The sequence below is a fragment of the Rhinatrema bivittatum genome, chromosome 19 (assembly GCF_901001135.1).
Source record: "Rhinatrema bivittatum chromosome 19, aRhiBiv1.1, whole genome shotgun sequence".
NCBI lineage: Eukaryota > Metazoa > Chordata > Amphibia > Gymnophiona > Rhinatrematidae > Rhinatrema > Rhinatrema bivittatum.
In genome coordinates, this window is record NC_042633.1 from 6,547,337 (window position 1) to 6,561,921 (window position 14,585).

At 55.9% G+C, this 14,585-nt stretch overlaps 1 protein-coding gene across 3 annotated transcripts in view; it reads right to left on the reverse strand.

Annotated features, from left to right (window-relative positions):
* Positions 1-14,585, reverse strand: part of LOC115080928 (zinc finger protein 550-like) — an 83,031-nt gene that overhangs the window by 18,732 nt on the left and 49,714 nt on the right. For all 3 annotated transcript variants that reach the window (XM_029585389.1, XM_029585388.1, XM_029585390.1), the window contains 2 exons: positions 4,895-5,008; positions 4,159-4,275 (listed from right to left, as the gene is read on the reverse strand). In XM_029585389.1, the coding sequence (XP_029441249.1) occupies positions 4,159-4,275; positions 4,895-5,008 (231 nt within the window). The remainder of the gene's footprint in view (positions 1-4,158; positions 4,276-4,894; positions 5,009-14,585) is intronic.

Below are 14,585 nucleotides of genomic sequence, written 5' to 3' on the forward strand. Positions count from 1 at the left end.
ACCAGAGGACTCCGAGTTCCACCCTGATGATTGATGTAAGCCACAGTCGTCGCATTGTCGGAGAGAATCCGCATTGATCTCCTCTCTACTAAGGGAAGGAGGGCCTGTAGCGCCAACCGAACCACTCTGTTCTCCAACCGATTGATCAACCAAGAAGACTCCGACCTCATCCACTGACCTTGCACTGCTGTTCCTCGACAAACCGCTCTCCACCCAGAGAGGCTGGCGTCGGTGGTTACCACTATCCAGAAGGGAATTTCCAAATCCACAGCCCGTCATAATCTGGACACAGCCACCAAAGAAGACCGGACCGTGCCGAATCCGTCACGGCTGGGAGCCTGACGAAAGGAGGATCCAGAAGACCGTGAGGCCCGAAAACGACGATTCCCCCGGAATCTGGACCTCTGAGGAAAAAAGTGCCTCAGCTCCTGGGCCTGTCCTCTGGCAGCTTGTGGACCTTATTCTCTCCCAGAGACTTAATCATGTCCTCCAACTGTTGACCGAAGAGCAGCTTTCCCTTGAAAGGCAAGGAGCTCAGCTGAGCTTTCGAGGAGACATCCGCCGACCAATTTCTGAGCCAAAGGAGCCTGCGGGCCGAAACGGCGAAGACCATTGTTCTTCCCGACGTGCGCAGGAGATCATACAGTGCGTCCGCACTGTAAGCCACCGCCGCCTCCAAACGACTAGCCTGAGCTGCGTCCGCTTCCGAAAGGATGCCACAGATTGTAAGTGCTGCACCCAACGCAGGCTTGCACGCAAAGCAAAACTGCTGCACATGGCCACTCGCACTCCCAGGACGGAGGTCTCAAACATCTTTTTAAGCTGTACCTCCAACTTTCGGTTCTGAAAATCTTTTAGGGCCATCGCTCCCATGACTGGGATGGTGGTCTTTGTAGTGACTGCAGAGACTGCCGCATCCACCTTGGGTACCCTGAGCAGCTCCAGCACATCCTCCGGTAGCGGGTACAACTTATTCATAGCGCGGTTGACTTTCAAACATAGATCCGGAGTGTCCCACTCCCGGAACAAGAGGTTAATGACCGACATATGAAAGGGAAAAAAGCGAGCTGGACTTCTTAGACCTAACATCACGGGATCCACTGCTCCCACACGCGAATCCTCCTGCGGGTCTTCGATTCCGAGCTCTTCCAGAATATTCGGGATAAGTGGACCCAATTCATCTCTCCGGAACAAGCGTACCACCTTGGGATCATCACCGTCCACCGCAGAAGCGCCTCCCTGCTTGGGCACCAGGGGCTGACCATCCTGGCCTGCGTTTACCCCCTGAAGGTCTTGCAGGGAAGGGTCTCCTCCATCAGATAGATCCGACGAAGACGAATCATCCGGACCTGCCACGGATCTGAAAGGGCGCTTACTTAGACTTAGCATGCCCCCCCCCCACCGGCGGGGACTTGGGACGCTTACGGGAGGAGGGAATCTCAGAGACCTGGCCCCTATTGCGTTTGGACGCTCTCCGTGCCTTGAACATCTTGTGAAAAAACTTCACCAAATCCAAAGAGAACGAAGACGACTACCCATCTGAGGCCCCCTCAGGATCACCATCCAAAGTATCCGTCCGATCCTCCTGCAACTCCCCCCTCCTGGAGGGCTCCGGTCACGGGGAGAGAGGTGGCGGGGAACTCCATGCCTCCATCGCGGCTCTCTCTGCATCCCTGAATGTTTTCAAAATGGCCTCTGTCCCTGCACTAAGCAGGAACGGATCAGGCAGCTGCGGCTGAGCTGTAAGCCTCCCAGGCTCCAGGTGCCGCGAAGAACTGCTGCTGCCACGGGGTTCCCCTCAGCGGACCTCCCCGAGGTCCCTTCACCTCCCGAGACACAATCTGCACAGATGCCGGCTCTAGAGAGGTGGGTGCACATGCTGCAGCACGCGGAGCAGGCCGCACCATGAGGCATAGCCTTGGGCTAAATTTAGCTCCAATCAGCTGAGGTAAATGCGCCAAAAACAGACCGGGCGGCAGGGGCCTTCGCGTGAGCTGAAACGTGGCGGTAAGGCAGGCAGAGAGGAGCTGGAGAGAACGCTGGACCAGCTGACCAGAAAGCAACTCACTTTTACTTTTTCCCCCCCCCCCCCCCCACAGTGCTCCGAAGGCTGTGCTGAGCTGCCTGCCATGGGTGAGTGAGCTGAGCTCCCCGGTATCACCCGCCGGTTGTAGCAGTCCCTGGGTCTTCAACCCCCTGCTCTTTTGCCTCTGATACCAGGGGGGATGGTCCCACCAGGACCTGTCAACCCCCTGGGAGGCTCAAAGGCACTTACTGCGCCTTCTGCTGCAGTTTTCACAATCTCGAGTAAAGTTTTCTTTTTTTTTTTTAAAGAGCCAGAAACCTTCTAAGGTACATCTACTGGCTTGGCCAGCTGGAGCTGGTAATTCTGATCCACATCCGGTCCCTCACCAGGGGCTTGCGGAGGAGACTTGCCTTTATCCACCTCGTCCGTATCTGAACTGTCTACCTGACAGGAAAAGGCGTTTGGCCCTGGGGGCTTCTATGCCACTGTGTGACTTGGTACGCTTGTGGAGTGATGAAGCTCCTGTCCCAGCCCCCAGCGACGGCGGGACCTCACGGGGTATCTTAGTACCCTGGCTCTTTGCTGCTTTTCAAGCTTTGAAGGCTTTATGCAGCAACAAAACAAAATCGGAGGAGAACGAGGAAGAAGACTCATCCGAGTCCTTCCCCCGTTCCTCCTCTGAGAAAAATATCTGCGCTGCCTGCCAGTCGCCCCCCCAGGGGCAGCAGGACACAGTGAAAGAGGTGGCAGAGAGCTCCCCTCCCCCAGGGCAGCCTTCGCCTGCTCCCTGAACGTTCGCAGTAAGGCTTCAGTACCTGCGCTGAGAAGAAAAGGGTCCTGAGGCTGCCGCAGCAGTTCTGCCCTCCCAGGGTCCCTGCGTGTTCTAGAGCTGCTGCGATGCGATTTCGCCGGAATCGGCTTCCCCGAAGAGCCTTCCCCTCCCGACAAGCACCCGGTACAAACTCTGGCCTACAGGCCGCAACATGATCCCTGAGCTAAATTAGGATCAGGGCCCGAAAAAAGAACCAGAGTGATCAAGACAAACCCCCTGGAGCTCATAGGAACTGAAAAGGATGGCAAAAACGGCATTGGAAGGAAAGAAGGCCGAAAGAGTCCGCTAGGCCGGCTCAGAAATTAAATAAATCACCTCAGCGTTGTTTTGTCCTGTGTGCAGATCTCAGAGGGTGAGTGAACCAGGCTCCCCGGTATCACCCTCAGCCGCAGGCAGTTACAGGGCTCCCAACCCTCTACTCCAGAGCCTCTGTTACCAGGGGTATGGTCCCACCAGGACCTAACAACCCCCTGGGAGGCTTAAAGAGATATCTTCTCTCTCTCTCTCTTTTTTTTTTTTTTTTTAAAGATTCCCTATGGAACGAATACCAGCAAAACTAAACCCAGACTAAAGGTTTTGCACCTCCAGAAAAAATACTGACAAACTCTAGGTGCACCTCAGGGGTATAGGATGGAGTCTCCATCTGCTGGAGGGGAGGCAAAACCCAGGAGTCTGGACTGATCCAGGTACGTATAGGGAAATACATTTTTCTTTTTTTTTTTTTACAGCTAAGTCCACGCCAGCTCAAGGGCCAGCTACCAGATCAAGGCACTCAGAGGGACCACAGAAATCACCTCAGGAATTCTCAACTGGGGGAGGGACCATTAGGTATCATCGCAGGAGAGTGGGGCAAATTAAATCTCCTTGTTTCTTTCCCCTTCTAAAACTTGAAGCAATCCCTAGTAGGGAGATGCACGTCTACCATTTGCTGGAGACAGAGAATAGTGGCAGGCTGATGTCACTGCAGGAGTACTGTGATGTCAGCTTTGCTCAGTCTCCATCTGCTGGTAAAGGTGCATAACCCACTGGTTCTGGATTCATCTGACTAGACACTAAGAAATTTGTTACCCTGTTTCCAGGTTTCTCTCTTAGAAGACACAGCTGTTTTTTCAAAACATTAAAACAATGTCAATAATCCTCTCTCTATGGGACATTTACTCTCATTTCATGGCCTTCTGAACGTCCTTCAGCTTTCTCAGACAGGGCATAAAAAGCCCACACATGAATGGCCAAAAGGAAGCTGGCTCGCTTAGCGAGCCTCAAGCTCCTTCTCCAGCCTTTTAAGATGACTCTGACTTACCCACTGGAGGATTGCTGCCATCCAGGGTTTTCTGCGGGCCAGCCTGGTCTATGGCCTGGGAGTTGGGCTCCTCTTTCACGTTTAACGAGAGGATTGATGTGATGACCGGGAATGCAACTGCGTGAAGAAAACACCAGAGCGCAGAATTTGTTTTGCTGTCACTCCTTTCTAGTGGTCCTTAAAAGATCCCTCCCCGTAACCTCCAATGACCCATGCTCCCATCCTTCCTACTGACAGGCCCATGGGCCTCCCCTTAAGTCAGAGATTAAAGGGAAGCAGTAAATCCCAATACCGGATAGGCCTGCTCCTGAGTCCGGCCCAGCTTCTCCGTCAGCCATGCTAAAGGAGCAAAGCCTGGGTGGAGACGAGAGGCCCCCTTGCCAAACCTTAATTGAGGTTAGCCAAACCAGATGGTGATTGATACACTCGGGGCTAGGCAGAAAATTCAGGCTGCTGAGAATTTGGATTTATTTTACCACCAGTGTCTCTGTAATAGAGCAAGCACAATACAATAGAGTAAACTGGACATCAGGAGGCAGGTGATGCTTATATTCCATTCCCCGCTCGCCCACAGGAATGATTTCATTGCCTATGGAATACGCAGACTTTTACTCCTCTCTATTTGGATCCCATGTCTGAGAATTTCTTTCCCAGCAAAAAAATGCTTCCCATGCATTAATTATTCCTTTCTGGCATTTGAACGCCCCAGCTCATTCAAAAGCTCGTCAGGCCTTACCTTCGGCAGGATTCTTGCCGTTTTGTGTCTCTACCAGATCCCGATAATCTGAGGGGCGTTGCTCTGCACGTTGCCCGACCCTGAGTAAGAGGTCTGGGTTCAGAAAGCCGCAGCCTGTCGACAGAACGCAGGCACGTTACAGTCAGAGGGGGGTTGGGATTCTCTTTGGCCAAGCACCACCACCCAAGCCTGTCCTCGCTGGTTCAAGGCTTCAGAAACAGACGCATGCAGCCACCTTCCCAGTGGTGCATGTGGTAACGTATTTCCATTCACTGCGTTAACTTAAAAAGGGGGTGGGGTGAAAAGGGATTATTGCTATTCTTGAACTGGATAACTTGCACAGGGAGATAAAATGACTCATCCCTGAATTACAGAGGTGGGAGCATAGCATGGGATTGGTGCTGAGGCACTGGGTCACACACAGAGTTAGTGACTGAAGCACAGGAAGATAAAGTGACTCTCCCAGAGTCACACACAGAGTGGCAGAACTGGAAATTAGAAATGAGACAGAGGGGTGAGGTAGGGAGTGGGAAAATATATGAAAATTGGTTCTTACCTGCTAATTTTCGTTCCTGTAATACCACAGATCAGTCCAGAGAAATGAGAAGTGGGTTGTGTATCCCTACCAGCAGGTGGAGTCAGAGAGCAAAACATTGGGCACTGCCATATATACAAGAGTGCCACCTGCAGTCCCTCAGTATTGACCTGTACCCAAGCCCAATCAATCAACACTAATGGGCGAAGGGTTGACCAAAAACCATTGTCCCTCACTTCGCCCCAATGAAACAACTTAAGCAAAGTAACTGCTATAAAAAACTCCAACAATCACATTCTGCAAAAAAAGGCACTCCATGAAAACCCAGGCAAGTTCTAGCCAACACAGTCTAACGATAACTGAAGTAAGGGGTGGGCCTCTGGACTGATCTGTGGTATTACAGGAACGAAAATTAGCAGGTAAGAACCAATTTTCATTTCCTGAACATACCCAGATCAGTCCAGAGAAGTGGGATGTACCCAAGCCACCCTACACTGGGCGGAAACCCGAAAGACCTGCGCCCAGAACACTTTCACCGAAGGACGATTCATCAGAAGCCTTAAACGTCCAGTCGGTAATGCTTAGTAAACGTGTGCAAAGAGGACCACACAGATCTCCTGAGGCGATAGTAACTGACACTCCGCCCAGGAAGTAGGCTGAGCCCTGGTGGAATGAGCTCTGAGACCCAAAGGCACTTGGCATCCATGGACTATGTATGCCGAAGCAATAGTCTCCTTAATCCACAGAGATATGGTCGCTTTAGACCTTTGTCCCCTTTCTTTGTACCACCGAAGAGAATGAACAAATGATCGGAGCGTCTGAAGTCATTAGTAACCTTTAGATAATGCAATAAGACCCGGCGCACATCCAAAAGATGAAGATCCTTGTCCTGAGGCGACCCCCTAGACTCCTGTGGGAACCCCGGAAGCTCCACCGTCTGATTTACATGGAAGGCCGAAACTACCTTAGGAACAAAAGGAGGAACCATGCGTAAAGTCACCCAATTGTCGTGGATCCGCAGAAAGGGGTCACAACATGACAGGGCCTGAAATTCAGATATCTGACGCGCCGAACAAATGGCCACCAAAAACACAGTCTTCAACGTCAGATCTTTCAGGGAAGCCGTGCGGAGAGGTTCAAAAGGGGCGCCACATAGCACACGCAGTACGAGATTTAAACTCCAATCTGGACACGACGGGAGGCCGAAAATGCTTGACCCCCTTGAGAAACCGAACAATGTCCGGGTGTGCTCCAAGCGAGCCGCCGGCAAACTTTCCCCGCAAGGCCCCTAGGGCCGCCACTTGCACATGAACAGAATTGAACGCTAAACTCTTAGTGAGCCCCTGTTGCAGAAATTCAAGTACCAGAGAGACCTCGATGTTAATGGATCGCAAGAATGCTGGTGACACCACGTCTCATAAAGCTTCCAGACTCTCACATAGGCCATAGATGTGGACGGACGTCTCGCCTGCAAAAGAGTGGAAATAACCTGCTCAAGCGTAAACGTTGCCTCTCAAAAGCCAAGCCGCGAGAGAGAAGCGATCCTCCTGATCCGAAAATATGGGACCTTGCCGAAGTAGATGCGGTAGATGAGCCAGCTGCAAAGGACCCTCTAGGGCCATGCGAATCAGAGCCGCAAACCATGGGCGACGTGGCCACTATGGAGCCACTAGCACCACCCTGCCTGGATGGAGTTCTATGCGACGGAGAATTCGGCCGATGAGAGGCCAGGGAGGGAAGGCATACAACAGGATCCCCGTTGGCCAGGGGCACACCAGAGCATCGAGCCCCACGGAGCCTTGTTCTCTTCGACGGCTGAAGAAATGTTCTGTCTTCGCATTCTCCCGCGTTGCCATCAGATCCAACTGCGGGACGCCCCACCTGGCGCAAATGAGGTTCCACGCTTCGGGAGACAGCTCCCACTCTCCCGGGTCGAGTTGTCGCCTGAGAAAGACCGCCCGAGAAAGACCGCCTGCACGTTTTCCACTCCTGAGACATGAGACACGTCAATTCCCCCGAGATGACACTCTACCCAGGCGAACAGGAGACGCGTTTCGAACGCCACCGCAGGACTTCTCGTCCCGCCCTGTCGGTTGATGTAAGCCACCGTCGTCACATTGTCGGAGAACACTCGAACCATTCGGCCCTGAATCCAGGGTAGAAATGCTTGCAAGGCAAGGCGGACAGCTCTTGTCTCGAGCCGATTGATGGACCATGAGCCCTCCGTCGGAGACCAGAGACCTTGGGCGGATCTGTCGTCGCACACTGCTCCCCAACCGGAAAGGCTGGCATCGGTGGAGACTATCAGCCAATTCGGCGGGTTCAAGTCCACCCCCCTTTCCAGATTGTCGTGCGAAAGCCACCAGGACAGACTGACTCTGGACTCGGGAAGCAGGGGCAATGGAAGGTGGCAAAAGTGACACGCTGTAATGGTCGTAAGTGAGTGAACGCCCACGGAACCAAGTCCAAGGTAGAAGCCATGGATCCCAGCACTTGCAGATGATGCCATACAGTGGGAGATTTCCTTAGCAGAAGTGCCTGGATCTGGCTCTGCAACTTGGCTACCCGGTCTGATGCCAGAAAGACTCTGCCGAGCAAGGTATCGAACCGTGCTCCCAAGTAAATCAGCTCCTGGGTGGGTTCCAGGTGACTCTTCTGCACATTGATGACCCACCCGAGAGACCTTAAGGTGAGCATCACCATGCGAACTGATCTTTCGCAGACCTCCCGTGACTTGGTGCGAATCAGCCAGTCGTTCAGGTACAGATGGACTAGGATCCCCTCCTTGCGAAGGAAGGCCGCTACCACCACCATGAATTTGGTGAAAGTTCGAGGAGCCGTCACGAGACCAAATGGAAGGGCTCGAAACTGGAAGTGTTGCCCCAAGACCTTGAAGCGCAGAAACCTCTGGTGACTCAGCCGGATTGGAATATGTAGATATGCTTCTGTGAGATCCAAGGATGCTAGGAACTCCCCTGTTTGGACAGCCGCCATTACCGTTTGCAGGGTCTCCATGCGAAAACAAGGGATTTGAAGACAACGGTTCACCTTCTGGAGATCGAGGATGAGACGAAAGGTGCCCTCCTTCTTGGGGACCACAAAGTAAACAGAGTATCATCCCCGACCCTGTTCCGCCACTGGCACTGGGGCAATGGCCTGGAGCTCGATCAGACGCCGCAGAGTCTCCCGGACCGCCTCCTGCTTGTTGCGCGAGGCCATGCGGGACTCCACAAACACCTCCCGCACGCGACATGAGAACTCTAGAGCATAACCATCTCTGATCACCTCCAAGACCCAGCAGTCTGAGGTAATCCTTGCCCATTCTGTGTAAAAGTTGGATAATCTGCCTCCGACAGCTTTGATGACGGAATGGGGACTCGTGACTTCATTGGGAGGTCTTACTGCCTCCTGTCCTGAGGTGACCAGAGTCCCGGCCGGGGCGACGACCACCTCGAAAGGACTGCTGACGTCCTGGAGTCTGCTTAGGCATGGAAGGAGAGGAATATCTGCCAGTTCGAAATCGGCGTCAATGCCGAAAGCGAGTCCGAGAAGGAAAAATCCTTCCTGGTAGATCTTCTATCTTCCGGCAACTTATTGCCTTTGGATTCTCCGAGCAGTTATACCAACTGATAAAGTTCCTCTCCGAAAAGAAAATTATTCCTTACCTGCTAATTTTCGTTCCTGTAGTACCATGGATCAGTCCAGACAGTGGGTTATGTCCCCAATCCAGCAGATGGAGTCAGTCAAAGCTTTGAGGGGGCGTCACCATAAGTGCTACTACCCCCTCTGCAGGAGTTCAGTATCGAGTATATCCAAGCCCGAGTAAACCAAGAACCCCCAAATTGGATCAAGTTTAAGGAACGGCAACAATCAACCGTATAACCTAAGCAACAAAAACCGTGCCCGCCCCACCGACGGGTGGGAGGACAAAAGGTCAGCGTGTCAACCCCAAAACGGAACTGTGACAAACAGTGAAAAACTGAGCAATCGGGAAAGACAGAAAATACTACCGTCCCGTAGAGGGAAAAACCCCGTCGAGCAGGAGTAGGACCCAAATGCGGCGGGCGTCTGGACTGATCCATGGTACTACAGGAACGAAAATTAGCAGGTAAGGAATAATTTTCTTTTCCCTGTACGTACCTGGATCAGTCCAGACAGTGGGATGTACCCAAGCGTCCCTAAACCGGGTGGGGTCCTGCGAGACCCGCTCGTAGAACCTGCTCACCAAAGTGTCCAAAGACCGAGGAAGCGAGGTGAAGACGATAGTGTCTGGAGAACGTGTGTAGCGATTTCCAGGTGGCCGCTCTACAGATTTCTTGAGAGGAGACCGAGCGGGTCTCCGCCCAAGAGGCCGCCTGAGAGCGTGTAGAATGCGCAACAATACCGGGTGGGGGAGTCCGCCCCACCCCAATGTAGGAAGCGGCAATGCCAGCCTTTAACCATCTGGCAATGGTCGTCTTCGAGGCCTGAGCCCCCTTCCGAGGGCCGGACCAGAGGACGAAGAGATGGTCAGAAGTCCGGAAGTCATTCGTAGCCTCCAGATAGAGGTGCAGGGTGCGCTTGACGTCCAGAAGCCGGAGAGACCTTGGCTCCGAAGCGGAGAAGGAAGGAAGCTCCACCGTCTGATTCACATGGAACGCGGACACCACCTTCGGGAGGAAGGAGGGAACAGTACGAATCGAAACCCCGGAATCCGAGAATCGGAGATAGGGTTCTCTGCACGACAGGGCCTGCAGCTCCGAGATGCGCCGAGCGGAGCAGATAGCCACCAGAAACACCGCCTTGAGAGTGAGATCCTTGATCGTCGCATTCCGCAGTGGTTCAAACGGAGGTCCCGACATGGCCCGTAGCACCAGGTTGAGACTCCAGGAGGGACAAGGATTCCGCACCGGAGGTCGCAGGTGCTTGACACCCTTGAGAAAACGGAGAATATCCGGGTGTTGTAGCAGGGAACCCCCGTCCCGCAGGAGCGAGCCAAGGGCGGCCACCTGAACCCGGAGTGAGTTGTAGGCAAGTCCCTTGTCCACCCCTGCTTGCAGAAACTGAAGGATCTGAGGAACCGAAGCCTCAGAGGGACTCATGTTCAGTCCGGCACACCACAGCTCGAACACCTTCCAGACTCGCACATAGGCTACCGACGTCGAAGTCTTTCGAGAACGCAGCAGTGTTGAGACTACCGCCTCCTGGTAGCCCCGGCGCCGGAGGCGGCGCCTCTCAAAAGCCAGGCCGCAAGACAGAAGAGTTCTGCCTGGTCGAAAAATACCGGGCCTTGGTGAAGGAGGCGGGGGAGATGTCCCAGACGGATGGGTCCGTCGATCACCAGTTGGAGTAGGTCCGCAAACCAAGGTCGTCTTGGCCACTCCGGAGCGACGAAGATCACCGGTCCCTGGTGTACCTCTACGCGGCGGAGTAGTCTTCCCACCAGTGGCCACGGCGGGAACGCGTAAAGAAGCAGGTTGGCCGGCCACGGGAGTACGAGAGCGTCCACGCCCTCCGCTCCCCGCTCTCTCCGGCGGCTGAAGAACCGGGGAGCCTTGGTATTTCGTGCGGACGCCATGAGATCGAGGTGGGGGGGTCCCCACCGTCGAACGAGCAGCTGCATCGCCTCGTCGGAGAGGGACCATTCCCCGGGGTCCAAGAGCTGACGGCTGAGGTAATCGGCCTGTACGTTGTCCACGCCTGCGATGTGCGAGGCCGCCAGGCGGGCCAGATGCCGCTCCGCCCACTGCATCAGCATCTCTGCTTCGAGCGCGACCTGCGGGCTGCGGGTGCCGCCCTGTCGGTTGATATAGGCCACAGTCGTCGCATTGTCCGATAAGATCCTGACCTCCCGGTTCCGGAGGAGTGGCAGGAAGTGCTGGAGCGCTAATCTGACCGCTCTGGTCTCCAGTAGATTGATGGACCACTTCGATTCCTCCGCGGACCACGTCCCTTGTGTGGCGCTGCGGTCGCAGACCGCTCCCCATCCTACGAGACTGGCGTCGGTGGTTACCACGACCCAATTTGGCAGATCGAGAGACATGCCGCGGGCCAAATTCTCCGGATTCATCCACCAGGTTAGACTGTTCCTGGCAAACAGCGGTAGAGGAAGGAGCACCTGGTAGTCCTGTGAAAGCGGCTTCCAACGTGATAGAAGCGCTCTCTGTAGAGGCCTGAGGCGCGCAAATGCCCAAGGGACCATGTCGATGGTGGAACCCATCACCCCTAGGAGCTGCAGATAGTCCCAGGAGGTGGGAACCGATAACGCAGAAAACCGTTGTATGTGATCCCGCAGGGCTCGCGCCTTGTCCTGACGTAGAAAAACCGCGCCCAGACGGGTGTCGAAGGTCGCCCCCAGGAAATCCAGGCGCTGCGAGGGTACCAGGGAGCTCTTGGAAAAGTTCACAACCCATCCTAGGGACTGCAGAAACTCTATAACTCTGGCTACAGCCTCCTGTCCATGCTGAAAAGACTTCGCTCGGATGAGCCAATCGTCCAGGTAAGGATGAACGAGAATCCCCTCCTTCCGCAAGGCAGCCGCCACCACCACCATGATCTTGGTGAAAGTGCGCGGAGCCGTTGCTAGCCCAAACGGGAGAGCCACAAACTGGAAATGTTGATCCAGGATCTTGAACCGCAGAAGACAATGATGCTCCCGGCGAATGGGGATGTGGAGGTAGGCCTCCGTCAGGTCCAAGGAGGCCAGGAATTCCCCGCGATGCACCGCCGCGATCATGGACCGCAGCGTTTCCATGCGGAACCGAACCACCCGGAGTGATTTGTTGACTTCTTTCAAGTCCAGAATGGGCCGGTAGGATCCGTCCTTCTTTGGCACCACGAAGTAGATGGAATAATGGCCCGAGCCCACCTCTCCGAAGGGCACGGGCGCAATGGCGCCTATCTCCCAAAGTCTGTCCAGGGTCAACTGCACCGCCTGTCGCTTGGTGACCGAGCCGCAAGGGGAGAAAATGAACCGTCCCTTTGGAGCGCGGACAAACTCCAACGCGTAACCTTGTCCGATGGTGTCCAAGACCCACTGATCCGTGGTGATTTGCGCCCACTCCTCGTAGAAGAACGCCAGTCGCCCCCCGATCCTGGGGACGGCGGAGTGGGCGAGCTGAACATCATTGCGAGGACTTGGGAGAGGGTTGTCCAGCTGCGGGGGCGGGCCGCGCGGGGCGGCGCCCGCGAAAGGAGCGAGACCAGGGCTGAGACCTGGGGGCAGAGGGCCTGGCTGCCGCCGGTCTGTAGTTCCGGTAGCGCCGTTGCGCCCTGGCTCTGGTCCGCGAGGACGAGAACGCCCTGGTGGAGCGATACCTGTCTTCCGGCAGGCGATGAACCGCATTTTCCCCCAGCGTCTTGATGATTTGATCCAAATCCTCCCCGAACAGGAACTTGCCCCTGAATGGCAGGGAGCCCAGGCTCGACTTGGAGGATGTGTCCGCCGCCCAGTTGCGGAGCCATAGGAGGCGCCGTGCCGCTACCACCGAGGCCATGGAGCGGGCGAGGACCCGAAACAGGTCATAGGAGGCGTCAGCCCCATACGCAACCGCAGCTTCCAGTCTATCCGCCTGGGCGGCCTCCCCGGCCGGTAGGACCTGAGATGTGAGCAGTTGTTGAACCCAGAGAAGGCTGGCCCGCTGTGCCAGCGAGCTACACATCACCGCCCGCAGACCTACCGCGGAGACCTCGAAGACCCGCTTGAGGAAGACTTCCAACTTGCGATCTTGCGCGTCTCGTAAGGCCGCTCCCCCTGTCACTGGGATGGTTGTCCTCTTCGTGACCGCTGTCACCGCGGAGTCCACTTTAGGTACCTTGATGAGATCGAGAAAATCTTCCGGCAGCGGGTAGAGCCTCTCCATGGTCCGGCTGCCCTTAAAGGAAGCTTCCGGGGCATCCCACTCCCCGGTGAGAAGCTGAAGGAAAGAATCATGAATGGGAAAAGCCCGAGCCCTCGGTCTCCGGGCTGCCAGGACCGGATCCCCCTTCTTTGAGGAAGTGACCACAGCGGGCGCTACGGGCGCGGGCGGCTCCGGCGGTGGATCGAGGTCCAACTCCTTAATAACCTGTGGAAGTAGGTCCTCCAGCTCTTCCCGCTGGAACAGACGCAGCGTGTGCGGATCATCACCCTCTGAAGTGGAGTCCCCTTGAACCGGATCCGCCGGATCCGATCCAGGGGAACCTGGTCGTGAGCCCGCAGTCCCCGAGCTCCCCGGGAGCCGGGCACGAGCGGGAGGCAGAGGGGCCCCCACACCCGCCGGAGCGGGGGGGGGCCGGTGAAGGTAGCGAGGGCCGCGGCATCTTGTTTGGAGGAGGTCCCGTGGGAGCCTCCAGGCTCTGCAGATATGCGGTGTGCAGCAAAATAATAAACTCTGGGGAAAACCCCTGTCTACCCGAGGGGGGCTCCGAGGGGGGGGGCCCCGGGGAACCTGGCCCCTGCGGGACTGTCTCCGGGTCCGATTCCGGGAGTAAGTGTGGCGGGGATTCCCCAGCATCCCCGGCCCCCAGCGCTGTCTGTTCCCCCTCAGGGCGTGCAGAGTGTAAGATGGCCGCCGTTCCCGCCAGGAATGGGGGAGGGGCCGGCCCCCGCCGCCCGGGCAAGCCTGTGAGCCGAGGGAAATCGATGCGGGGCCGCGAGGTGCCTTCCCCCCCGGGGAGACACCTCGTACAGATGCCCTCCCTCGAGATCCGCGAGCCCGGCTCGCCGCAAGCAGAGCAGCGCTCTGGCCGCGGCATCGGAGCTGTGCAGGAAACAGGCCCGGCAGATCAAAAAAAACCACCCGGCAGAGCCTCGGGGGGGGCCGAGAACGGGAGCGCCGCTGCGGGGGGGCCCGGACGGCCTGCACAACCCGCCGAGGACGAAAACGGCACCGCGGGGGGGCCTTCCTGGCCGCGCGACCCGCCAACGACGACCTCCCTGCCTGCCTCCGCAGCCCACGAGGAGCCGCGAAAATGGCCGCAGGCAAGAGAGAGAACGCGGAGAGGCCGGTCCTACTGGCCTCCGCGACCGTCCGTCGAAGCAAACTGCAGGGAAAGAAGCAAAAACAAACACTGCACTTACCCCGCACGCAACGAAAGAAGAAGGAGAGAGCAGACAAACATAGAGGGAAGCCACGCCTCCCAATTAGGGCCCTCTAACTCACTTTACACTTTTTTTTTTTTTTTTTTTTTTTAACA